A 24,775-nucleotide genomic window follows, 5' to 3' on the forward strand; every position below is an offset into this window, starting at 1 on the left:
CCTCTAGAGAGTTCAGGTTTCTTTTTTATCTAGAAATGGCTGCAAGTGGAAGCTGATAATTTGTGGGCACTTTGTTAATTGGTATTTGAGTACATGAATGAAATTATGACTTCCTGAGAATTGAACTCGGTTTCCTACCCAAATGAAGGAGAGACTCATTGATGGTGTGTACAGACTCATCTGAAAGAGACTTTTTTAGACAGATTTTCCTGACCTGTTTCCACCCCAGTCCGTCACCTCTTTTACACCAAAAGTAGTCTGCAGGGTGTGGTAGCTGTCTCTCGTGCCATTTTGGGGTGGAGAAGGCGGATGTGATGAAGCCAAGAATTCAGGACTTAAGTCCCTCTCGTGTGGTGGTTTTCTGCCCTTGCACCAGAGTATGAAAAAGCTTCTAAGAGTCCCAGCTCTGAGCTGGGAAGAGTCTGTGTGACTGTAATCACATTGTGACAACACTCGGAATCTAAATTGGACTTGTTATATTCTCGCCACTCAGTTTATTTTTTAGCCGTTTAATGGGTACATTTTAGAGTCTTCCATTTTGTGTGGAATTAGATCCTCCCCTTCAAATGCTGTAATTAACATCACTTAAAGTAAAACTTGAATAAAATATTGAAACCTCATTCTTCTGTTGTCTTTATTAATAAAAGTGTAAGTAAACAGGGCATTTGTTTGGCATTTTTGTTTGCACTGTGTGTGTGTGTGTGACAGAGAGATTTTTAGTTTTCTGTTGTTACATAACAAATTAGCCAAATTTAGCTGCTTAAAACAACACTCAGTTATTTATTTCACAGGCCTGTAGTTGAGAAGTCCAGCACGGTGTGACTGGGTTCTCTGTAAAGATTCTCACGATGCTGAAATTAGGATGTCTGCCAGACTGTGTTCTTGTCTGGAGCTTGAGGTCCTCTTCCAGGCTCACAGGGTTGTGGTAGAATTCAACTCCTTTTGATTGTAGGATAATGGTCCTTATTTCCTTGCTGGCCATCAGGTAGGGGGTCCTCAGCAAATAGAGGCCATGTGCATTCCTTGCTATGTGGTCCCCTCCCATCTTCAAGGCTGGAATGGAAAAATTCCCTTACTGACAAATCCCTCTCAGGCTTAAAATAACTCCAGGAAGAGTGCCAGCCACACCTTATTTCTTTAAAAAATTTTATTATTGATTTATTCATTCAGTTAAGAAAGATTTTATTTATTTGAAAGAGAGAGAGAGAACGTGTGCATACATGCAGCGGGAGGGGAATCTTAGCACAGAGCCCAACACAGGGCTCGATCCTAGGACCCTGAGATCATGACCTGAGTGGCAGTCAAGAGTTGGACACTTAACTGACCGAGCCAGCCAGGCGCCCCAATTTTTTATTTACTGAGGTATAATTGACATAGAACATAATAGTTTTAGGTGTACAGCATAATGATTCAATATTTGTATATATTGTGAAATCATTGCAATACATCTAGTTAACATCTGTCACCACACAATTTTTTCCCCTTGTGATAAGAACGTCTAAGATCTACTCTCTTAGCCATTTTCAAATATACAAAGCAGTATTATTAACTAGAGTCACCATGCTACATGTAACATCTCCAGGACTACTCATTTTATAACTGCCCCAACCCTTTTAAGGGCTCACCGGATTAGGTGAGGCTCTCTGAGGAAAATCTCCCCTTCTTAAAGTCTACTGTGTCCTTTAACAGCCTAATCACCTTGATGATACCCCATCACATTCACAGGCCCCTTCCACACTCAAGGGCAGGGGTTCATACAAAGGCATGGATCATTGGGGTTTATTCTAGAATTCTGCAATTTAGATTTTATTTATTTTATTATTATTTTTTTTTTAAAGATTTTTTTAATTTATTTGACAGAGATAGAGACAGCCAGCGAGAGAGGGAACACAAGCAGGGGGAGTGGGAGAGGAAGAAGCAGGCTCATAGCAGAGGAGCCTGATGTGGGGCTCGATCCCATAACGCCGGGATCACGCCCTGAGCCCAAGGCAGACGCTTAACTGCTGTGCCACCCAGGCGCCCCTGCAATTTAGATTTTAAAAAATGACAATATATTTCAAATATTTACAAAGTAGGAGACTATACATAATCTGGTTTCAGTAAATGTGAACATCTTTTTCTATTCAATAATATGTATATTTTTAGGCAGAGTTCCTTTTTATGGATGTTCGGAGGTGACAGTGCCAAGCAAGTATCAGATTTACTTGAGCATTTTGTGTCACCCAAAACTTGCTGGCCTCAGTATTTATCATACTGTCTTCATTGGGTTCATGAGGGTATCTCATGAACGGGTATCTGTTTGACAGTGAACTTCTGAATTGCTGTTCAAGAGTCAACTGTAGTTTAAGAGACTGACTTCCCAGGCTAAAGAAGACAGACAGTACAGCATCCATCTGGCTTTTTCTCAGGACACAAGCCCTCGGGACCCAGACATTACATTGTGACAAAGTGACATAGGTCCAGAGATTTTGGCACATAATGGTTGTTGGGTACATCCAGTCAGATGCCAGATACAGTACTGGTATTTTGAAATGTACAAAGGGCCCTCTGAATATTGAGGATATATTTCCCTCCCCACTTACATATTAAGTATCTGCCTGTTGTATACATCATGTCAGAATATTGTGCAAAATTCCTTAAGTTCATGCTATCTCACCAGTTAGAGAACCTAAACATTCTGGCATGGGGACAAAAGGAAGAAAGTGGAAAGAAGAGAAGACTGAAGGTGTGTTTACTACAGAAAAGGGCCTATGTCTGAATTTCGCAATAAGCCAGAAGCTGGAATCGAGAGGCTTATTCATTAAACGGAGTGTGGTTTGTGTACTCAGAGAAGGGAAAGCTTCAAGGGAATTTGGGAAGACTTTGTATCCTGGCTACCGTGGACGGTTTGTAATAAGGGCACCATTCAGTCTGTCTAGGCTTGTGGTGGGCTTAGGGAAATGGACATGAATGACCTCTTAGTTTTCTTAACAACACAAGAGTTTGTGTGTTTCTGAGCTGTCACTGGGGCCAGATAAATGTTCAGGGAAACCAGGTTCAAGAGAACAGGGGCCCTTCTCTCCTTAGGCAGCTCAGTTGCGTCTCCAGAGGATTCTTCTGTGGGAATCACAGAGATCAGAGTGGTGAAGCTATGGGTGCAGCAAATGTGCTTCATGCCACGATGATTTTCCTGCAAATCAATCAAGTGGAGCTTCTACGATTTCAAGCCTACAGACATTTAGTTAAGAAACATTCGCAGAACACACAGACCAAAGCATGTGTCAAGGCCGTAAGGGAACTCTAAATCTGCATTTTCATATACTGGGGGTTTTAAGTTACAAAATTTAAAAAGTAACAGAAGCTTATTGTGGAGGCTGTTTGCACCCTACTTCCTAGCCCGCTTTCCTGCTTTTTCTCCATTACACCCTTACCATTGTATAGTGTATATTTTACACTATGTCTTCCTCACAAAATAAACTCCACAAAGGTACGTGGCTCGTTTTGTTAACTGTTGTATACTGAAATATGAAAAGGTGCTAAATATTTGTTGAAGTAATAAGTGATTAGGAGAAAGATAAAAAGCAAAACATTTACCTATAGTTCCACCGCCTAGATATGGCCCCTGTGAACAGTTGTGTTTTATTTGCATTTGGGAGAGGGAGGACAGCTACTTACCTTTTGGGATCAGTCTATTATACAGTCAGATCTTCCTTTTAACAATTTTTTTAATTAAAGATTTTATTAATTTATTTGAGAGAAAGAGAAAAAGCAGGAGGAGGCACAGAGGGAGAGAGAATCCCAAGCAGAGTCCCCCCTGAGCACGGAGGGGGAGGCGGGGCTGGATCTCACCACCTTGAGATCATGATCTGAGCCCAAATCAAGAGTTGGCCGCTTAAATTAGGTCAACCAGAGAAGGACAATTATATGATCTCACTCATATGTGGAATTTAAGAAACAGGAGCATAGGGGAAGGGAGGGAAAAATAAAATGAAATCAGAGAGGGAGACAAACCATAAAAGACTCTTAATCATAGGAAACAAACTGAGGGGTGCTGGAGGGGAGAGGGTGGAGGGATGGGGTAACTGGGGGATGGACATTAAGGAGGGAACGTGATATGATGAGCACCCTGTGTTACATATAATTGATGAATCACTGAACTCTACCTCTGAGACTAATACACTGTATGTTAATTAATTGATTTAAATTAAAAAACGAGTTGGCTGCTTAATCCACTGAGCCTTCCAGGCACCCCTTTCTTTTAAAATGTTTTAGGGGCGCCTGGCTGGCTCAGTCCATAAAGCATGCCACTCTTGATCTCAGGGTTATAAGTTCAAGCCCCATTTTGGGTACAAAGATTACTGAAAAATAAAGTCTATAAAAACACCCCAATGTTTTAAAATACTTTCATGAACTGTATAGTATCCTATTACATGGTAGGCAGGGAGGGGCTCTCTCTGACCCTCTCTAGAATCTAACACTTTACAACCTCATCGCTCAAGGGGCTTGGGTGGAGCCTGCCCTCTGCCGCAGCTCCATACCCTCCCTCCTTTTCTGGGTTTCCTGAGCTCCCGTCTAGGCTGCGACGTCATCACGTTGGGACGTAGATGCCTCAGGCCGTGGTGCCTTACGTAGTGTCTGATGTCATGACGTAGAGCCTAGCAACAGCGCAGGCTCCTGGCGGAGTCCGTTATGGCCGCTGCTGCCGTGAGGAGGATGAGGGGAACAGTGCACGCGAAACTGCGGCCCTCGCCTGGCCTTCAGGTGTCCGGAGTATTGGCGCTCCTGCTTGCGTCCGCCACCATGTCCAGTGGTAAAGGGGGCGCGGCGGCAGGGCGGGCGCGGGAAGACGCGGAGAGCCGGGTACGGGCGGGGAGACAGGCCCGGCCGGGGAAAGGACGCTTCGGAGTGTCCGGAGCAGATGGCTGTGTGTAGCCAGGGCACGGTCTCTAGGGGCGAGGATGGAGAGTAGGCTGTCTGAGGGAGTCTAAGGAGGTGGGGTCTGTGAGAAGCGCGAGAGGTGGGGATGAGAGGTGCGGGGATCCAGGGAGCAGGGAGCAGAGTATGTAGATGGGCGTGGAGGGAGGAGTGGCGGTGTTGTCTAGAGAGTCTTGAAGAATGAGTTGCCACAGGGAATGGCGGTGGTATGTTCTCCGAAATTGCTTGGAGAGGGCAGTTGTGAGGAGACAGAGGGAACTGATGCAGAGGAGATGGCCGCGGTTGGAGGTGTGGTGTCTAAGAGGGTCCCAAGGTGGGGGGAGGCACCCCATGGGGTCTAGCAGGGCCAAGGGAGTGTGGGCGCTTTCCGGAACCGGTGAGATAAGTGGTAAAGACCAGGGTGGGCAGGGGCACTGACCATACTGAGCTGATGGAATATTTTGGAGAGCAAAAGTGAAGGGGAAAAAGCTGTCTTAGGGTATTGGTGCATCTCTGAGATCTGGGAGGTTCTGGAGTTTGGGAAAGAGCCAGAATACTGAGGCATTGAGCTCCTGAGGGGCTTGGGAGGAGGAGAGGAGGAAGGCGACAAGGGAGATATTTGTAAACATGGTTTCTTGTGTCCTGGGTTAACTGGACAAAACTGCTTCATTTTAATAGAGTCGTAGAATTTGATTAGTTCCTTTAAAATATTTAAAAATTTATATTAAAATTCTTTTTATTATTTATGGAGGTGTGATTGGCATATAATATGTTAGATTCAGGTGTACAATATACTGCTTTGATATTTGTGTACACTGGGAACTCATCACCACAGTAAGTGTAGTTACCACTCATCATCATACAGAGTTACCGAATTTTTTTTTCTTGTAATGAGAGCTTTTAAGATTTACTCTCTTAGCAACTTTGAAATATGCATTACTGTATTATGAACTATAGTCACCATGCTGTATATTACATTCTTGTGACTTAAAATTTGTAATTGGAAGTTTGTACCTTTTGGTGCTCTTCTGCCGTTTCACCATCCTCTAACTCCCCCTTCTCTGGCAACCATATTCTCTTCTCTATGAGTTTGGCTTGTTTGCTTGTTTGTTTTGTTTTGATTTTTTTGTTCCACATACGAGTGAAATCATATGGTATTTGTCTTTCTCTGTCTGACTTATTTCAGTTAGCATAATGCCTCAAGGTCCATCCATATTGTCACAAATGCCGTATTTCATTTTTATGTGTGTGTATGGCTGAGTATTATTCCATGGTATATACACACCACATCTTTATCTGTTATCCATCCATGGGCATTAGGTTGTTTCTATATCTTGGCTCTTGTAAATAACGCTGCATGATTAAGTATTTCTTTTTGTAGAAATGTTACATTGTGAATGAAGATATTGAAGGCTTTATCAGGAAATAAATGTGTAACCTAGGGCCCGAGACTTAGGGGGAACAAATCCATTAATAAGAATTTGTAATGATTAAGCAGTATTTTGTTTAGTATTTCCTTTTTTCTTTAGGCCAAGACACAGTCCTGCTTTTCTCCTTAAATCTTTTTTGAATTTTCAGAGGAAAAACAGTGTGAATGGGATAGTGTTTTCTTATTTGCCAACAGGGACTGTCTGGCCATACATTCGCTTACTACGGTGCTGTGGTTACTTCCTTAGGTTTCCTCAGCAGCACTGAGGGTAGGGAAGCCACCGTCCCAGAAGCATTTGTAAGTCTTTGGGGAAGGACTGAGGTTCATTTTCCTAAGGCCCTTTCATCATGAGTAAAATATAACAAGGATTTCTCTGGTTGATACAGATATTCCTGTTCCTAAAGTACTTATGTAGCATGATTGTTTTGGTTACTTAATCATTTAAGAAAAAACCTGACATTTAAGCATTTATATTTCTTACTGGAATGCTTAAGACATACAGTTTGAGGAATATATAGCTGGTAACTGTAGTTCACAAACAGCTTTTCCCCTGGTTGAAAATTTTGTAGGGAGGGGCAGGCGTGGGTGGGGGGGGAGTGTGGAGTATTAAGGTGTCTTCTTGTCTCTTTATTTATTAGAGTGCCATAAATATTGCTCCAACTAAACTGGGACATTTTAGATAATCTTTTTTTTACTGAGTCTTTCTGCCAATTTAAAATTCTTATTATTCTCTACTAAAAATAATCTAAATGTAAACTAACATATATGCTCTTAAAAGGGAAGCAGCTACATTACAGTACAGCGTGGCATTTGTAAAACTTTGAGTAAGAGAAGTGTTTTTTGTAAGCATACCTTATGGTAGAGTGATTTCAAAGTAATTACTCTTTTATTTATTGTATTTTTTTATTTTAAAGATTTTTAGATTTATTTTGAGAGAGAGAGTATGAGTAGGGGGAGGAACGGAGGGAGAGGGAGAAGCAGACTCCGCTGAGCAGGGAGGCCGAGTGGGGCTCCATCCCAGGAGCCTGGGATCATGACCCCAGCCAAAGGCGATGCCTAACTGAGCCACCCAGGTGCCCCAAAGTAATTACTCTTCTAATAAAAAAAATAACAGTCTAGTTAGGATGTGTTGAATTCCAAACTTGAAGTAAGCATAGAATGTTAGAAAGTTACGTTAGATTTATTTAAACTTGTTCCATATTAGGTTTTTTAAAAAAATTTTTAAAAAAGATTTTATTCATTTATTTGACAGAGAGAGAGGCAGCGAGAGAGGGAACACAAGCAGGGGTAGAGTGGGAGAAGGAGAAGCAGGCTTCCCGCTGAGCAGGGAGCCCGATGCGGGGCTCAATCCCAGAACGTTCGGATCATGACCTGAGCGGAAGGCAGACGCTTAACGACTGGGCCACCCAGAGCCACCCAGGTGCCCCCCATATTAGGTTTTTTAAAATTACAGTACTTGGGTACTGCAAGCTGTAAGGATTTTATAGTTCTATATTTTTATTTTGACAAAGCATAAAAAATTAATATAAGCCTTATTTTGGATTACTGGATGATCACCTTATGATTAAGTCTTGCCATGTCATTTCAAAAGTGCCTACTTTATATGTTTGTCATCAAATTGCTCCCAAATGATGACCTAAATTTAATGTGTAATGCGTTTAGTTTTTGAGGCAATGTTTCCCAGTCCAGTGTGAATGAATTCTCAGGGTCCTCTGCATTTTTGTTTAAGAAGTATCGATGTATGGGGCGCCTGGGTGGCACAGCGGTTAAGTGTCTGCCTTCGGCTCAGGGCGTGATCCCGGCGTTATGGGATCGAGCCCCACGTCAGGCTCCTCCGCTATGAGCCTGCTTCTTCCTCTCCCACTCCCCCTGCTTGTGTTCCCTCTCTCGCTGGCTGTCTCTATCTCTGTCGAATAAATAAATAAAATCTTAAAAAAAAAAAAAAGAAGTATCGATGTAGGTTATTTTAAGACAGCTTTAAAAAGGGACCAGTAGAAGAGAATAAAATGTAGAAAGTTATTTTTAAAATGTTGTTTTAACTAGAGTGGTAATATCAAATAGAAAAGGGTAAAAAAGGAACATTTAGAAGTCTAAAGTAATACATATGATTGTAGAAGCTCAACAATTAAATCCATAAAGTCAGATCCCTTTATTCTGAATACTCTTCATTTCTGACTAGATCACATTCTCTGATTTGAAGGAGTGGAGGCCCAGGAGATCCAAGTTTTTTACTCCTTGAACAATACTTAGTAATTTTGCTCTTACTTGGTGCTAGGTATTGGAATTATAACAACAAAGGGGGTGACATTGGAGATACCCTTAGAAGAATGAGTGGGGTTTTGCCTGGCTGAAAACTATGGGAAAGGCTTTTCAGAGGGTGTGGTGCAAAGATGCTACTGGGAAATGGTGTAGGGTTTATGGTGAGAACTGGGTCAAGAGCATATTCAGTAAACATTTAGTGCTCTCTGTTAAGTAGGCAACAGGGATAGAGTAGTTTGGGAGTTTAGTAAGAGATGAGGTTGAGGTAATGGGTGCCAGATCATGTGGGATCTTGTAGGCTATTACAAAGACTTTCAATTTCACTTTTGAGAGAAATGGAGAGTTCCCAGAGGGTTTTAAACAGAGGAGTAACATCATTGAACTTCAGTTTTTACAGGATGACTCTGGCTGCTGTGTCGAGAGCGGACAGTAGGAGTTCAAGTAGAAGCAGGCAGATCATTTAGAAGGCCTTACTGTTTTTGGCGTGGGAAGTAAAAATATATTTCTTTAAACTTTTTATTTTGAAATAATTGTAGATTCATTTGCAGTTCTAAGAAGTAATACAGACCCTGGTTTCCCAGTTTCCCCAGCGGTAACATCTTAAGAAACTGTACTACCATATTACAACCAGAGTATTGACATGGATACAGTCAAGATAAAGAGGATTTCCATCACCCTCGTGTTGCTTTTTTATAGTCACTCTCCCTTCCTGTCCCCACTCCCTCCTGAAATCCTGGCAACCACTAATCTGTTATTTATTTATTTAATTTTATCATTTGAAGAATGTGATATAGATGGAATCATATGGTATATAACTTTTTGGAATTGGCTTTTTTTTTTTTAACCTAGCATAATTCTGTGGAGATTCATCAAATTGTTCCATGTGTTAATAGTCTGTTCTTTTTTATTGCTGAGTAATATTGTTATTATATAGACACACTGCACTTTGTTTAACCATTCATCCTTTGAAGGACATCTGGGTTGCTTCCAATTTTTGGCTTTTATGATTAAAGCTGCTGTAAACATTCATGTACAGATTTTTTTGTGTGATTGTAAGTTTTCATTTCTTTGGGATAAATGCCCAGGAGTGCAATAGCTAGGTCGTATGGTAGTTCCATATTTAGTTTCTTAAGGAACTGCCAAACTGTTTTCTGGCATAGTCGTTCTATTTTATGTTACCACCAGCAACAGTTAAGTGATCTAGCTTCTTTGCATCTTTGCCAGTATTTGGTGTTGTCATTACTTTTTATTTTAGTCATTCTGATAGGTGTGCAGTGATACCTTTATTGTGGTTTTAATTTGCATTTCCCTAGTGGCTAATATCTTTTCTTGTGCTTATTTGCCATCTGTATATTCTGTTTGCTGAAATGTGCCTCTTTGTCTGTTGCCTGTGTTCTAATTGGATGGTTTGCTTTTTCATTTTTGAGTTTTCAGATTTTTTTATGTATTCTGGATACTAGTCTTTTTGGGTTGGGACTCACAAATATTTCTTTTTTTGTGTAGCTTATCTTTTCATCCTCACAGGAAAGTCTTCATGGAGCGAAAGTTTTTCATTTTGATAGAATCAAATTTATGGATTTTTTTTCCTTTTATGTACTGTGTTTTTGGTGTCAGGTCTACAAATTTGTGCCTAGTCCTAGATTCTAAAGATTTTTTCCCCTTTGTCTTTTTCTAAAAGCTTTATAATTTTATATTTTACATTTATTTTTATTTTTTAGAAGATTTATTTATTTATTTGAGAGAGCAAGCGCATGTGTGTGCTCCAGAGCAGGGGGAGGGAGAGGAAGAGGGAGATAATTCCTTTTTTTTTCTTTTTTTTTAAAATTTTAAACCAGGGGAAAGCACGAATGCCGTCCCCCACTACCACAAATTATGCAGTTGAGTTTCCCACATTTGGGGAAATTGCAGGGGTTAGCACAATGAATAAGTGCAATGGATAAGCCTCGCGCTGGGAAAACCACGTTCGTGATCATGGTATCTCCCCTGCCAAATTCCAAGCAGAATCATGCTGAGTGCGGAGCAGGAGGTGGACTTGATCTCGTGACCCTGAGAGCATGACCTGAGTTGAAACCAAGAGTTGAATGCTTGACCAACTGAGCCACCCAGGTGTCCCTACAGTTTACATTTAAATTTGTGATCCAAGGGTGCCTAGGTGGCTCAGACTGTTGAGCATCTGCCTTTGGCTCAGGTCATGATCTCCGTGTCCTGGGGTCCAGTCCCACCTTGTGCTCTTGGCTCGGGGTGGGGTGGGGGGGTCTGCTTCTCCCTCTTCCTCTCTCTCCCCCTGCTTGTGCTCACTCTCTCTCTCTCTCAAATGAATAAATAAAATCTTTAAAAAATAATAAATTTGTCATCCATTTTTATTTTTATTTTTATTGTATTTATTTATTTATTATTATTTTTAAAGTAATCTCTACACCCAACTTGGGGCTTGAACTCATGACCCCAAGATCAGGAGTTGTATGCTCCTCTGACTGAGCCAGCCAGGTGCCCCTGTGATCCATTTTAGTTAATTTTTTTTTAAAAGATTTTATTTATTTATTTGTCAGAGAGAGAGAGAGAGTACAAGCAGGGGAAGCGGCAGGGGCAAGAGGGAGAAGCAGGCTCCCTGCTGAGCAAGGAGCCCAATGTGGGGCTCGATCCCAGGACCCCGGGATCATGACCCAAGCTGAATGCAGCTGTTTAACCGACTGAGCCACCCAGGAGCCCCCATTTTAGTTAATTTTTGTATAAGGTGTGAGACTTAAGTCAAAGTTCATTTAGTTTGTTAATATGGTGGATCGCATTGATTGATTTTTGAATACTGAATCAGTTTTGCGTCCCTGGAATAACCTTCGTTCATTTATTTGCTAATATTTTGTTAAGGATTTTTGTGGCTATGTTCACGAAAAATACTAGTCTGTAGTTTTCTTTTTCTGTAATGGTTTTGCTTTTGGTATCGGGATAATAATACTAGCTTCATAAAATGAATTGAACAGTGTTCCCTCATGTTCTCTGGAAGAGATTCTGTAGAATTGGTGATAGGTCTTCTTTAAACATTCAATTCTCCATGAAACCGTCTGGGACTGGAGATTAATTTTTTGGGAGTTTTAAAATTAAAGATTCAATTCCATTAATAGTACAGGGCTATTCACATCATGTATTTCATACTGGGTGAGTTGTGGTAGTTTGTATGTTTAAGACTCTGGTTGTTTTTTTTTTTTTAATAATAATATTTTTTTACTATATTATGTTAGTCACCATACAGTACGTCCCTGGTTTTTGATGTAAAGTTCCATGATTCATTAGTTGCGTATAACACCCAGTGCACCATGCCATACGTGCCCTCCTTACTACCCATCACCAGCCTATCCCATTCCCCCACCTGCTTCGCCTCTGAAGCCCTCAGTTTGTTTCTCAGATAAGACTCTGGTCTTGGGGTGCCTGGGTGGCTCAGTCTGTTAAATGTCTGCCTTCGGCTCAGGTCATGATCCCAGGATCCTGGGATCGAGTTCCGCCTCTGGCTTCCTGCTCGGCTGGGAGCCTGCTTCTCCCTCTCTCTCCCTCAGCTTATGCTTTCTCCTCTCTTTCTCTCTTAATTAATTAATTAATTAATTAAAAAAAAGACTCTGGTCTTAACTTTCTCTTTTAGTTGGCTTTTTATGACATTGCTCTGGCAGGGGAAGAGGGGGTTCCCTCACAGTACTGTCAGGTAGATGTAGAAATCTAGGGTGATAGTCTCCTTGTTACTTCTGGACTAGGGTGGAAGTTCTGTCTCCCGTCATGGTCTGCACTTACATAGTGGTGGGAGTGGCCTTGTTACTACTGGGTGATGATTAAAGTCTTGACTCTCTACTAGGCCTCTTCTGACACCATTACACTGGAGGGGAAGAGACATCTTGTTATAGCCTGCTGAGGGTAGAAGTCTGGGCTCTCTACTTGGCCTTTGCTGGTGTGGGTATGAACGGAGCCACAGTTTGTGTTTGTGTGTGTGTGTTTAAGTGTTTGCCTGGAGTAGAGGATTCATTGTCTAAAATAGTTTTCTTTCTTGGTAGGCTGCCTCTCTCCTAATTTTTTGGTTAGAGAGAACAGGCTTTTTTTTTTTTTTTTTTTTTTTTTTTGCAGTGGGACAGGGGAGGACATGTTTTTGTACATACTCCTTAATGTTTCCATGTTGTTGGTTTCTTCAGCTACAAGTCTAGAATACATGAGGTAAAAAAGAAAATCCAGGGAAGTCACCACTAGCTTGTTCTTCAGGTCTTGAGGTCTCTAACCATTCTGCCTTATTCTCTCCACCTTTCAGAGTCTTATGTTATTTTATATATAATATATTGGGTTAGTAGTTTTCAGTGGAGGAATAGGGAAAAGTTTGTCTACTCCCATCTTCCTGGAAGCCTAAGTAAGAATTCATTTTGAATGTGTTAATTCGAATGTCAGATATCCAAGAGGAGATGTCAAGTAGCAGTTGGATTTATGAGTCTGGAGTTCTGGTAGTTCATGTAAGTTCTCATGGCTTTTTTCTCAGAAAAGTTAGGAAGTGATGCCATCCATTGAAAATAAGGACAACAGAGAAGGTGTTGGTAGTTTGAGAACAAAGGAGCATATGAATGGCCTCCTAAGGGAGTAGGAGGGTAAATGGACTAGAAAAATATAGTATAATTGCCAACAACATTACTTGTACACCTGAATTTTTGGCATTGAATTTAAAATGAAATAAAACCGGTGACATGGTTGTGTATTTCCAGCCATGTTCAGCTGCTTGGTGCTGATGGGGAGTAATAGAGTTTAACTTGGGATGTAGCCTTGCCAAGTGAATGGGATAGAGTCAGCAAGGGGGAAGGGGATTGGAGGTGTACGTAAGGGAAGGTTCATGGCTGACTACAAAATTGAATCTGGGTAAAGGAAAGGACAAGGGTATTGGGCAAGGATGCGATAGTGGTCATGAGGGACTGAAAAGATGGTAGGATCAGAGAATTGTAGGTCCTGTTGGATTCAGAATGCCAGGGAATGAATTAGGATAGGTGGTCATGTCAGCAATTAGGATGCATGCAACTGAGATTATGGAAGAGTTGTGATGATAGTGACCATGATTTGACAGGTTAAGGTAAAGGGGAGGTCTGGCTCATCAGAAGAGAGCTCAAGATAGGAGCACTTGGGTAGAATGAACTCTAGAGCCAGGAGCTAAAATTATTGAGAATAGGAACAGTGACTGGGAGTTGGTGGACAAAGGTTAGTGGGTGATAGCTGATGATAGGAGAATCAAGGCTCGTGCATTTAGGGAAGAGACTGGGAGAATGGTCTGGAAGGGCCCCTCTGTCCCACCCTCCACCCCAGAATAGTTTCCCCTCTTACAAACCCAGTGGTGCAAGGATGTGGGTCTAAAAACAAATATTAATTAAAAGGGCTTCAGGGAAAGTGAATCTTTAAGGGAGAGCTAGTTTTCAGTTATAACAAAAAAGTAAAGGATAAAAGAAGGGATTTTCTGATATCTGACTGAATTCCAGATGGATGGGTTTCTGGACTTGGAGAGGGGTGGGAGGTGGGGATAATTACAGTCTTCACACTCCTATCAGCTTGTGTCCTTTAAAGATACATGATTGTTCTATTTTAGTATATGTGCTGCCTAAGTGTGTGCTATACGTGATTATTCCAAAAGTCAAGTGTAGAAAAACAATTTTTTAAAAAAATCAAGGTTGGTTAGTTGGCTCCCAGTTTTAAAATTATATTTTAAATCATATTTTCCCTAACTTTGGCAGGAAAGTTAAATATACTAGAGAAATAGTAATTTGTAAATGCAAATATAAAAATTCTTTTAAGAAATTCCTGTTAATAGTTTGCTGAATACTGTACTCAATTATAGGCCCTGTTTCTTTCTTTTCTTCCAGTGGAAAGTTTCAAGGAACCAACTGTTGAAAAGACTGTAAGACTTTACTAATTTACTAATTTTTTTTTTTTACCAACTTACTAAATTCTTTTTTTTTTTTTTTTTTTTTTTTTAAGATTTTATTTATTCGACAGAGATAGAGACAGCCAGCGAGAGAGGGAACACAAGCAGGGGGAGTGGGAGAGGAAGAAGCAGGCTCATAGCGGAGGAGCCTGATTAAATTATTTTTTCTAAGAGATTCCATTCAGTCCAACTGAAACTACCTATTTTTTCTATACAAAATAGGTGTCAACTATGATACACAAACCAGAGTGTATTCATGTATTCAAGTATTACATGTTTGAACAAAGAGTGGTCTGTTAGGTTGTTAATTTACATGCATGCACATGTTTGTGAAGCCAGGGAATGATTTGGTTTAATCTTACCCCTATAAAATATTTTACTTTAATTTGATAGACTTTAAAATAGTATCTTTGTATTTTTAGATCTCATGTACAGTTCCTCTTATTTCTTTATTTTTTGTTTTTTAAAGATTTTATTTATTTATTTGACAGAGAGAGAGGCAGTGAGAGAGGGAACACTAGGGGCGCCTGGGTAGCGCAGTCGTTAAGTGTCTGCCTTCGGCTCAGGGTGTGATCCCGGCGTTCTGGGATCGAGCCCCACATCAGGCTCCTCCACTGGGAGCCTGCTTCTTCCTCTCCCACTCCCCCTGCTTGTGTTCCCTCTCTCACTGGCTGTCTCTCTGCCAAATAAATAAATAAAATCTTAAAAAAAAAAAAAAAAGAGAGAGGGAACACAAGCAGGGGGAGTGGAAGAGGAAGAAGCAGGCTTCCCGCTAAGCAGGGAGCCGGATGCGGGACTTGATCCCAGCTCTCTGGGACCATGACCTGAGCCGGAGGCAGACACTTAAGGACTGAGCCACCCAGATTCCCCCAGTTCCTCTTTTTTAAAAAAAGGTTTATATAGTTTTAGAGAGAGAAAGCACGTGTGCATTGGGGAGGGGCAGAGGGAGAGGGAGAGAGAGTCTTCAGCGGACTCTGTGCTGAGTGTGGAGCCCCACACAGGGCTGAATCTCACAATCCTGAGATCAGGACTTGAGCTAAAACCAAGTGTCAGACGCTTAATCAGCTACACCACCCAAGCGCCCCAGACAATTCCTTTTTTTTTTGCAAGTAAAATGGATATTTTTGAAGCTTTTCAATAGATACTACATTAGATCGTATATTAGAAACCCTGTTAAATTTCAGCAGAGATTCTTCTGAACTTTTGGTGTATAGAGTTACTTCTGTAAATAATTTAAACTACTTTAGTAAACCACACTGAGTGGGTAGGAGCATAGTGAAGTAAAAGCTTGTATGTATTTGGTGTCATTCTCTTACTGGATTGCCTTTCTCAATCTTTAAAATAGTCTAGTTCACACTTAGTTGTCAAGTTTCCAACCCAATTTCCATTTCTTCCCCTTTAGGAGTTTCTGCTTTCTTCTCCCTAAGAATAGCTTAAAAAAAAAAAAAAAGGAAAAAAGAAAGAAAGAAAGAAAGAAAGAAAGAAAGAAAGAAAGAAAGAAAGAAAGAAGAAAGAATTGGGAGAGGAGGTCTTTCAGTTCTAGTATCACTTAGAAATGCTGACTACAGCTTGCTTATAGCTTCTCTTAAATTTGTTGTATTGAAAACATTTAGGTTCACATTTTTTAAAAGATTTTATTTATTTATTTGAGAGAGAGAGAGAGAAAGCACAAGCAGGGCAAGTGGCAGAGGAAGAGGGAGAAACAGACGCAGAGCTCTACCCCAGGACCCAGGGATCATGACCTCAACTGAAGGCAGACGCCTAATTGATTGAGCCATCCAGGTACCCGTTAGGTTCACATTCTGTATCTAGTTTGTGATCTACTTGAGCTAGGATCAGCCACCAGTCTTTCTGTTCTGGAGATGGGGTGCAGTCTGGACAAAGGTTTTTGAAGTCCAGCCCCTTTGTGAAATGAAAACAGAGTGGATGGATAAGAGCTTTTTGTGAATTTCACCATTGTGACCTAAAGTTACCCCTCTCCATTCTTTCCTTTTTCTTTTGATGACAGGCTGTGTAATGTAGTCGGTCTTTTATGGTGCTTAACTTGTTACTTTCTGGCTAAAGAGTTATTACCTGGTGAATGATTGTATAAGAAGAAATGTAACTGATTGCTGGCTATTGAGACTTACTAACAAATTCTCAAGGGAAAGAGAAATTTGGCAAAAAGAAATGCTTAGTGAAAAATTTAGGTAAATATGCTTCTAGCTTGGCGGAGATAAAGTTGGAGATTTCAGTTTAATGCTCTTTATTCACTGTTTTAGCTCTACCACAAACTGATTTGCCGAGCCACACTGTACTCCAGCCAGATGTTTCTGCTCCAAATATGAGTGCTTTAACACATGAAAACCAAACCAAACTTTCTGTCTTCCAAACCAGCACCACTCTCCAATCCACAGCTAGTACAGAGAAAGGTGGAGGGGCATCTGTAGCCCCTCATCCCTCACCTACTACTTCTCTGTCTCAAGAGGAAACAGATAACAATGAAGATCCCAGCATAGAGGAGGAGGATCTTCTCACGCTCAATAGTTCTCCGTCCACTGCCAAAGACACTCTGGACAATGGAGACTATGGAGAACCGGACTATGACTGGACCACCAGCCCCAGGGATGATGAGTCCAGTGAGGCCCTGGAAGAAAACAGGAACTATATGGAAATTGAACAGTCAGTGAGATCTTTTAAGACACCATCCTCAAATATTGAAGAGGAAGATAGCCATTTCTTTTTTCATCTTATTATTTTTGCTTTTTGTATTGCTGTTGTTTACATTACATATCACAACAAAAGGAAGGTATGTTTGGGGTTTTCAGACCCTTTGATTACCCTTTATTATCTCAGTCATATTTCTTACTAATATTTTTGATGATTCAGAATTTTTTCTTTTTTAATCAAGTTTAAATTGATGGTAAAATATCAAGATGTCTGATCAGTTTATAAACCTGTGGTATATTTTAACAAATTACAGACAAAAGGCTTTACCTTGTGTGCTTCTAAAAAAAGAAGTCAGATTGTTTTTTAATGAGCAAAGCTAAAGCCTAGTGGTTTTTGAAAAACAGGTATTATGTCTTAAGGTAGCATTGCTACTTCAGTGGGAATATTTATGGAGAAAGATTGTTAATTTAATACTTTTAATTAAGCACTGAACTTAATAGTATTTTAATAACTTTTTTGCCCCTGGTTGTAAAATTATTACATATTTATTTTGAATGCCAGTGATATTCTATCCCTGTGTTGAAATGTTGGGCCATCTCTGTTCTAAATACCTAAGGGACTTGTTAAATAGGCAGGCTCCTGGGCTCCACTGTGATCCGCTAATGCATCTCTGCAGATAGAACCCAGAATCAGTCTTCAGCCAGTACTCTGTACATTAAGATTTGAGCAGCACTGTTTAACTTTGTTTACAAGATGGAAAATAAAGCCCCCTTGTTGTTGTTTTTTTACTTTTTAAATTTGGCAACCTAGGAGAGAGATAGTGCACTTGTTATACTTTTAGCATATGCTCTACTTTCTTTTTTGCATATCTGATTTATTTTGTTTTTTTCCAGATTTTCCTTCTGGTTCAAAGCAGGAAATGGCGTGATGGTCTTTGTTCCAAAACAGTGGAATATCACCGTCTAGACCAGAATGTTAATGAGGCAATGCCTTCTCTGAAGATTACCAATGATTATATTTTTTAAAGCACTGTGATTTGAGTTTGCTTATTATGTAATTTTATTTGCTTGACTTTTTTATATAATATTGTGCAGATGTTTGCCATAGGCAGTTGGTACTTAAATGAGAGATGGGTCTCTCTTTATTTTGCCTTGGTGCTTTGGAAATGAAATGTCACAAACAAGGAGTATATAATTTTTTATCTACACTTTTAGAGGTGAATTTAATCAGGTGTCCAGAATGTGGAGCTAAGCATTATCTGTTTTGTTTTAGATTTCTTTATTGTACTTCTTCTGGAAGTATTAGTAATACTAGTTTTAAAAGATCCCAGCCTTTAACTAAATCCTAACATATCTGGTACTGCTGGCTCAGATTCTCTTTCTGCCATCCAAGTACTATTTTTTAAGCACACATTTTGTGCTCCCAAACTATAATCTACAAGGATGTGTGTAATAGTGCTTGGCATATATGTAACATTTTTTCTTCTGGGAAAATGGCTTTGGTTATTTTTGGATAATTTAAACATAATTTAAGATAATGATATTGCTCAATCTGACCACAATTTTAGGCAACACATTAATGTCTCTAGAAATTCTGGCAATAGAGAGACTCTGCAGTTTGCAGTGGACATAGATAAAATATTATAGAGATACCATATTTTGGCTTGAATTACTGAATTAAATTTAGAGGTAGAAATTGTGGCAAAATGTTAAATACACATACAATTGCTTTTAGTTAGCAATTGATTGTAGCACAGGTTCCTCCAAGCTTTCAAGTAAGGAGCAGAGTTTAAAATTATATCAGATTTGTTCATTTTGTTTATTACTTTATAGTAAGTTTGAATAAATCGTAGGGGCCATTATCACTTAAATAATACTGTATCTAGGCCTTTCAAATTAAAATTATACCTGAATGAAGTTGTTTATATACATAAAGGATATATGTGTACACTGACTTTTTCTCCCCCTGTACTTGTTTTATTTTCTTCTGTTTGGTTTTTCACAGCAACTGGAAATTATTTACGTATTTCATTTTAGCCTGTCTTTATATAATAAAGAGTTGATCAGTATGTAAATATGTGATTTGAACCATGGTTGACTTATAAATGTCACTGCAACTTTTTAGAAAACATAACCCTTAATATATGTTAAACACCTATTCAGAAAGTCCGGGTGAGCCAGTGGGCATGTGCTTTGTGTAAAGATGGAAGAAGTAGGGCAATCCACCATTTCTTTCAGGTGGACAATTTACTGTCCTGATAGGAGGGGGAGCACAGTGGAAATACACCTGAACTGTTTTATTGCAGTAATTTTTCATATCTGAAATTGTATTATTTAATATTTTGAATAAGATTTTAAAAATAAATGGCAAAGATACAAATCTATGATTTTATAAGTGTGTTTCATTTTAATGATGGCATGCAGTCCTTCCTTTGGGTGGTGACAGAGGGGTCATGCTTTGTTTGGGAGGAAGCTAAAGTGGCGAGCTTGTTTTTGTTCCTTTTAGCAGTAGTACTCTGCCTCTATGAATCCTCTTAGATTTCTAAATCCTACTTTAGGTCTAGTTTTCTGCTAGGTACTGAAGTTTATTGTAAACTGTGGCAAAGTAGGATTGCAAAGAAAAGTAAGCAGCTGAATCAGTGTATACTTTCTAGCATTCTGGCCTCCCTGTTGTCTCCCTGTTGAAGGTTCCCCTATTAGGAAGCTCCTACCCGCTTAGTGGATCTAGGGTTCTTGGGCTTTTCTGATGGCACAGTCTTTGCATTCCACGCCCCGTGCTGCAATCAAGTACCTTTGACTTTTGGAGCATCACATCATACATTGATTAAAAATGCTGCCAGTGGGGTGCCTGACTGGCTCAGTTGGTGGAGCATCTGATTCTTGATCTCGGGGTTGTGAATTTGAACCCCATGTTGGGTGTGGAGATTACTTAAAAAACATAAATCTTATTTTTTTTATAATAATATTTTTTATTATATTATGTTAGTCACCATACAGTACATCCCTGGTTTTTGATGTAAAGTTCGATGATTCATTAGTTGTGTATAACACCCAGTGCACCATGCAATACGTGCCCTCCTTACTACTCATCACCAGCCTATCCCATTCCTCCACCCCCCTCCCCTCTGAAGCCCTCAGTTTGTTTCTCATAGTCCATAGTCTCTCATGCTTCATTCCCCCTTCTGATTACCCCCCCTTCCTTTATCCCTTTCTTCTCCTACCAATCTTCCTAGTTCTTATGTTCCATAGATGAGAGAAATCATATGATAATTGTCTTTCTCTGCTTGACTTATTTCACTTAGCATTATCTCCTCCAGTGCCATCCATGTTGCAGCAAATGTTGAGAAATCGTTCTTTTTGATAGCTGAGTAATATTCCATTGTGTATATGGACCACATCTTCTTAATCCAGTCATCTGTTGAAGGGTATCTCGGCTCCTTCCATGATAAATCTTATTTTTTAAAAAAAGATTTTATTTACTTGAGAGAGAGAGAACGAGTGGGGTGAGGGGCAGAGGGAGAGGGAGAGAGGATCTCAGGCAGACTCCCTGCTGAGCAGGGAGCCTGATGTGGGGCTCGATTCAAGGACCCCAGGATTTTGACCTGAGCTGAAGGCAGCCGCTTAACTGACTGAGTCACCCAGGTCTTGGGGCACCTAGGTGGCTCAGTCAGTTAAGTGTCTGCCTTTGGCTCAGGTCATGATCCCGGGGTCCTGGGATCTAGCCCCACATCTGGCTCCCTGCTCAGCGGGGAGTCTGCGTCTCCCTCTGCTCCCCCCCACTCATGTGCTCGCTCTCTCAAATCTTTTAAAAGAAGCCCCCCAAAACCCCCATAAATCTTAAAAAAAGAAATCTGCCGAAGTCTTAACAGAGGTACCTGTGCTTCTGGGTTGTAAATATGAATATAATTCAGATATACAGGTGTACATTATAATTTTTAAGTCAGTTTGATCTCAGAATTTTGGATCTTGCTTTTTACCTAACAAATCATGAATATTTTCCATATCATTAATATTTTTAAAAAACATTTACTAGCTACATAGTTTATTTAGCTGTTTTCCTGTTGAATGTTTAGGTGGTTTCCAATTTTTGGTTCTGTTTCTATGTGATGAACATTTCTGTTTTGGAATCAGTGTGTTGGGTTACATGAGGCAGAGGAGGCATACCTAGGACCGGATGGCACAAAGGAGACCCACACTTGGGTCCTACAGCACCAGTGTAGCCCGCTTACGTGTGCTGTCTGCTCCCTTCTCTGTGTCACATTCTGGGTAGACGAGGCACTCTGCACCAAATGTGGAAATAGTGGCATACTGGATTACCTTTTGGTTCCGATTCTGTATCTTACCTGAAAAGGAATGTTTTGAAACTGCTAAGGCAGATGGAAACAGACGTTTTGAATTTGTGCAGGCACAAATGTCTTGATTGGAGTTTTGATTTTAGATGTGATCTCATGAGGGTGAGTGCAGTCTCTTTAGAATGTGTGCAGGGGGCGGCCCTCTCTTTTTTTTCCCTAGAATGTAAGCTTGAGAACGGAAGATTGGCTCTTACTCATCTCTGTCCCATATTCAGCCCTGCCTGGCTCCTGCTAGGCCCCTTGAAATTGTTCAGTGATGTGTTTGTGAAATTAGGTAAGAAGAAAATCAAGAAAAATGATGCTCGGCACTGGCTCACGTAGTTGGCATATGGTCTAATAATACTACTGACATTCAGGACCCAGAACTGCACACAGTAGGGGAGAACCAAGATGTGGTGTGTCAGCTTTATCTGAACAGCCACATTCCTACATGGTGTGAGATAATAGCCCTTACTCCCCAAATCCCAGGTTGTGATCAGAGCAGCTGCTGTCCATGAAGGCAGAGGGGATCGAGGAGGCCACTGCTGGTGCAGCTGCCCAAAGTGTCCACTTCTTTCTCTGTCTCTGGCTGACTTTGCCTTCTCTCAGCTTGGTCTGCTGGTGCAATAGTTTGCCTCCCTTCTAGGTCCAGTGGTGCCAGGGTCTAGCAGAAGTGCAAGAGGTTGAAAGTATTCAGAGGGCCTATTGTCTTCCAAGGGAGTGAGAAAGGAGGCTGTCCTGAGGTTTGAAGTCAGTCTGTGAACACAATTCTTTTCACCTATGTTTTTACTTTGAGGAGGACATTGCTGGGACAGATTCTGCAAATAGACCTGGGGTCATTTCTGACTCCCATCTGAGGAACCAGGTGGTAGTGACCTGCTGTCTGGGTGATGGGACTCAAGGAGCCTGATTTTGGAGTGGTAAGCAGCAGCTTCTATGCTTTAAGTTCAACCCTGCCTCTTTGCCGGCTCCCTCCTCAGGAGTCCCGGGCTCCTCTGCCCCGGCTCCTTTGGAAGATTTTCTCCACCTGACACCTAATATCTCCCACTTTAAACCCAATGCTTCTTTTTCTTGCAGCCCCCAAACGGCCTCATTTCTCTGCTGGGTAATGATGGCATGTTCTGGGAATCCTTTATTTCCCGCACACCCCTCTCATAAGGTCCCTTGTGCTTCTCTGCCAGGCCACCCCTTGGCATGTGGATTGGACAGCACCCCCATGTGAGACTCTTCTAAAGAAGACAGTGCCTTGCAGTGGGTTAGAACTACTAACCTTGGTAGGCCCTGGAATCAGACAGGTCTGGGTTGAATTAACATTCCGGGCCTGACCTTAAAGCTGAGTCCTCCATTTTGCAGCCTCTAGGGAGAGGCCAAACATATTTCCTGTTACCTTTGGGTGTGAAAAAAGGCCTGGGGTCTTGAGGGCTAACTTGAATGCCCTGGGCTTTGCTGGAGCTAAGATGTCCTGGCCCGTGTTGCACCTACCTGCCCTTCTAGGAAGGCAGACCTGGGGAGAAATGGAGGGGAAAGAGGAGAGGGATGAGGTCAAGCCGGAATGACCTTGGTCTGAGCTCTTTATGGTTTAAATCAGTCTCCTACCTTGTAAAATTGGCAGTTGAGTACCTCAGGTTTGTCAGGAAAAGAAAATGGATTTATGCTGGAGGAAGGATTTTGTGTGGAGAGAGGAGTTTCCAACATGTCACTATAGAAGAGCCAGCTCAAGGCTTGGGACCACCAAGGATTGAGAGCCTAAAAGCGCTGCTCAGGGGCTGCCTACAGTCCTGATGATGAGGGAGCCGAAGGCTCCTGAAGATAAAGCGTAAGCTGACACTGGCAACCTCCCCGCACCCCCTCTCCTGGGTGGGGCCTGTGTGACATTCTTCCAGGAAGCTCCCAACTATCTTAATGTTAATACCTTGCTAGAGGGAAAAACAACCTTAACTTGACAATGGCAAGGCCTCTGGTATCTTGTAGGTCCTCCTCAGCATACAAAAAAAATTTTTTTTTTTGATGCAAGTATATATTATAAAATTATTACCATAGGGGCGCCTGGGTGGCACAGCAGTTAAGCGTCTGCCTTCGGCTCAGGGCGTGATCCTGGCGTTATGGGATCGAGCCCCACATGAGGCTCCTCCGCTATGAGCCTGCTTCTTCCTCTCCCACTCCCCCTGCTTGTGTTCCCTCTCTCGCTGGCTGTCTCTGTCTCTGTTGAATAAATAAATAAAATCTTTAAAAAAAAAATGATTACCATAAACAGGTTAGTTACCACCTCCATCACCTCCTGTAGTTTTATCGTGTGTGCGTGTGCATGTGTGTGTGTGTGTGTGTGTGTGTGTGTGTGTGTTGAGAACTTTTAAGATTTACTCTCTTAGGGACTTGCAAGTATACAATACAGTATTATTAACTATAGTCACCATTTTATACATTAGATCCCCAGAACTTATTCATCTTATAAGTGGAAATTTGTACCTTTGGCCAACAGCTCCCCCTCCACCCCCAGCCCCTGGTAACCACCAATGTACTCTATGGGTTTGACTTTTTTAGATTCCCCATGTAAGTGAGCTTGTGTGTGCACACCAGCCCAATAAGGTAGTTACTATTATTCCTGTTTCACAGATGAGGAAACAGAAGCCTACAGAGTTAAGCCACTTGCCTGAGGTCATAGAACTGGTTAAGAGAGAGCTGGGATTTGAGTTCAGGTCAGGACTGACCCCAGACACCATGTTCTTCATCGCTAATTGCTTGCTGTTAGAGAAAAAGAGACAGCTACAGAAAAGAAGAAAAAGTACCCAAAGTTTCTGGGCCCTTAGGCCCTAACCATTTAGGTGTATTCTCTTTTCATTTAAAGTTGCTTTTATTCTGAATATAACATAATACCCTATAGGAAAATACATCAAGCAAATGTACAGCTTAATAAATCATTACAAACCAAATGCTTGCGTTGCTAATTGCCCAGATAGAAACATAGAACTTTGCTAGCCCCTAAGCTCCCCTTTCTCGTCACTGTCTTCTTCTCTCCATAAGGAGCTATTATTTTGACCTTTGTGGCAATTACTACCTTGCTTTTCTTTTTAGATTTATCCCCAAAGTACATATGCCTACACACTGTGATTTAGGCAGTTTTGGACTTTTATATAAATTGAATCCTATAGTATGCATTGTATATATTCTTTTGTGATTTCTTTCATCCTACATTATGAAGGCGAAATTCATCACGCTAGTTCATTTGTTTTCATTGCTGTATGGTATTCTATTGTAAGAGTATACCGTAATATAGTTTTCTGGTCTACTC

The 24,775-nt window shown here is 40.9% G+C and overlaps 1 protein-coding gene and 1 non-coding gene across 4 annotated transcripts in view; one reads left to right on the forward strand and one right to left on the reverse strand.

The window, feature by feature from the left end:
- The first annotated feature begins 4,604 nt into the window (after window positions 1-4,604).
- C5H5orf15 (chromosome 5 C5orf15 homolog) overlaps window positions 4,605-24,775 on the forward strand; it is a 103,608-nt gene continuing 83,437 nt past the window's right edge. Inside the window, exons 1-3 of one of the 3 annotated variants that reach the window (XM_045794706.2) lie at window positions 4,625-4,789; window positions 16,769-17,295; window positions 18,050-19,539. In XM_045794706.2, coding sequence (XP_045650662.1) covers window positions 4,669-4,789; window positions 16,769-17,295; window positions 18,050-18,181 — 780 coding nt within the window. In that variant the 5' untranslated portion in view covers window positions 4,625-4,668 and the 3' untranslated portion in view covers window positions 18,182-19,539. Of the gene's footprint in view, window positions 4,790-16,768; window positions 17,296-18,049; window positions 19,540-24,775 lie in introns of those variants that run through there. The other 2 variants (XM_087862281.1, XM_087862282.1) reach the window with 2 other exon arrangements.
- LOC123790636 (U1 spliceosomal RNA) lies at window positions 10,414-10,576 on the reverse strand. The gene has a single exon (XR_006779161.1). It is a non-coding gene; the product is annotated as a U1 spliceosomal RNA (small nuclear RNA).

The sequence above is a fragment of the Ursus americanus genome, chromosome 5 (genome assembly GCF_024610735.1).
Source record: "Ursus americanus isolate L20-20 chromosome 5, mUrsAme1.1.p, whole genome shotgun sequence".
In the NCBI taxonomy this organism is placed as follows: Eukaryota; Metazoa; Chordata; class Mammalia; order Carnivora; family Ursidae; genus Ursus; species Ursus americanus.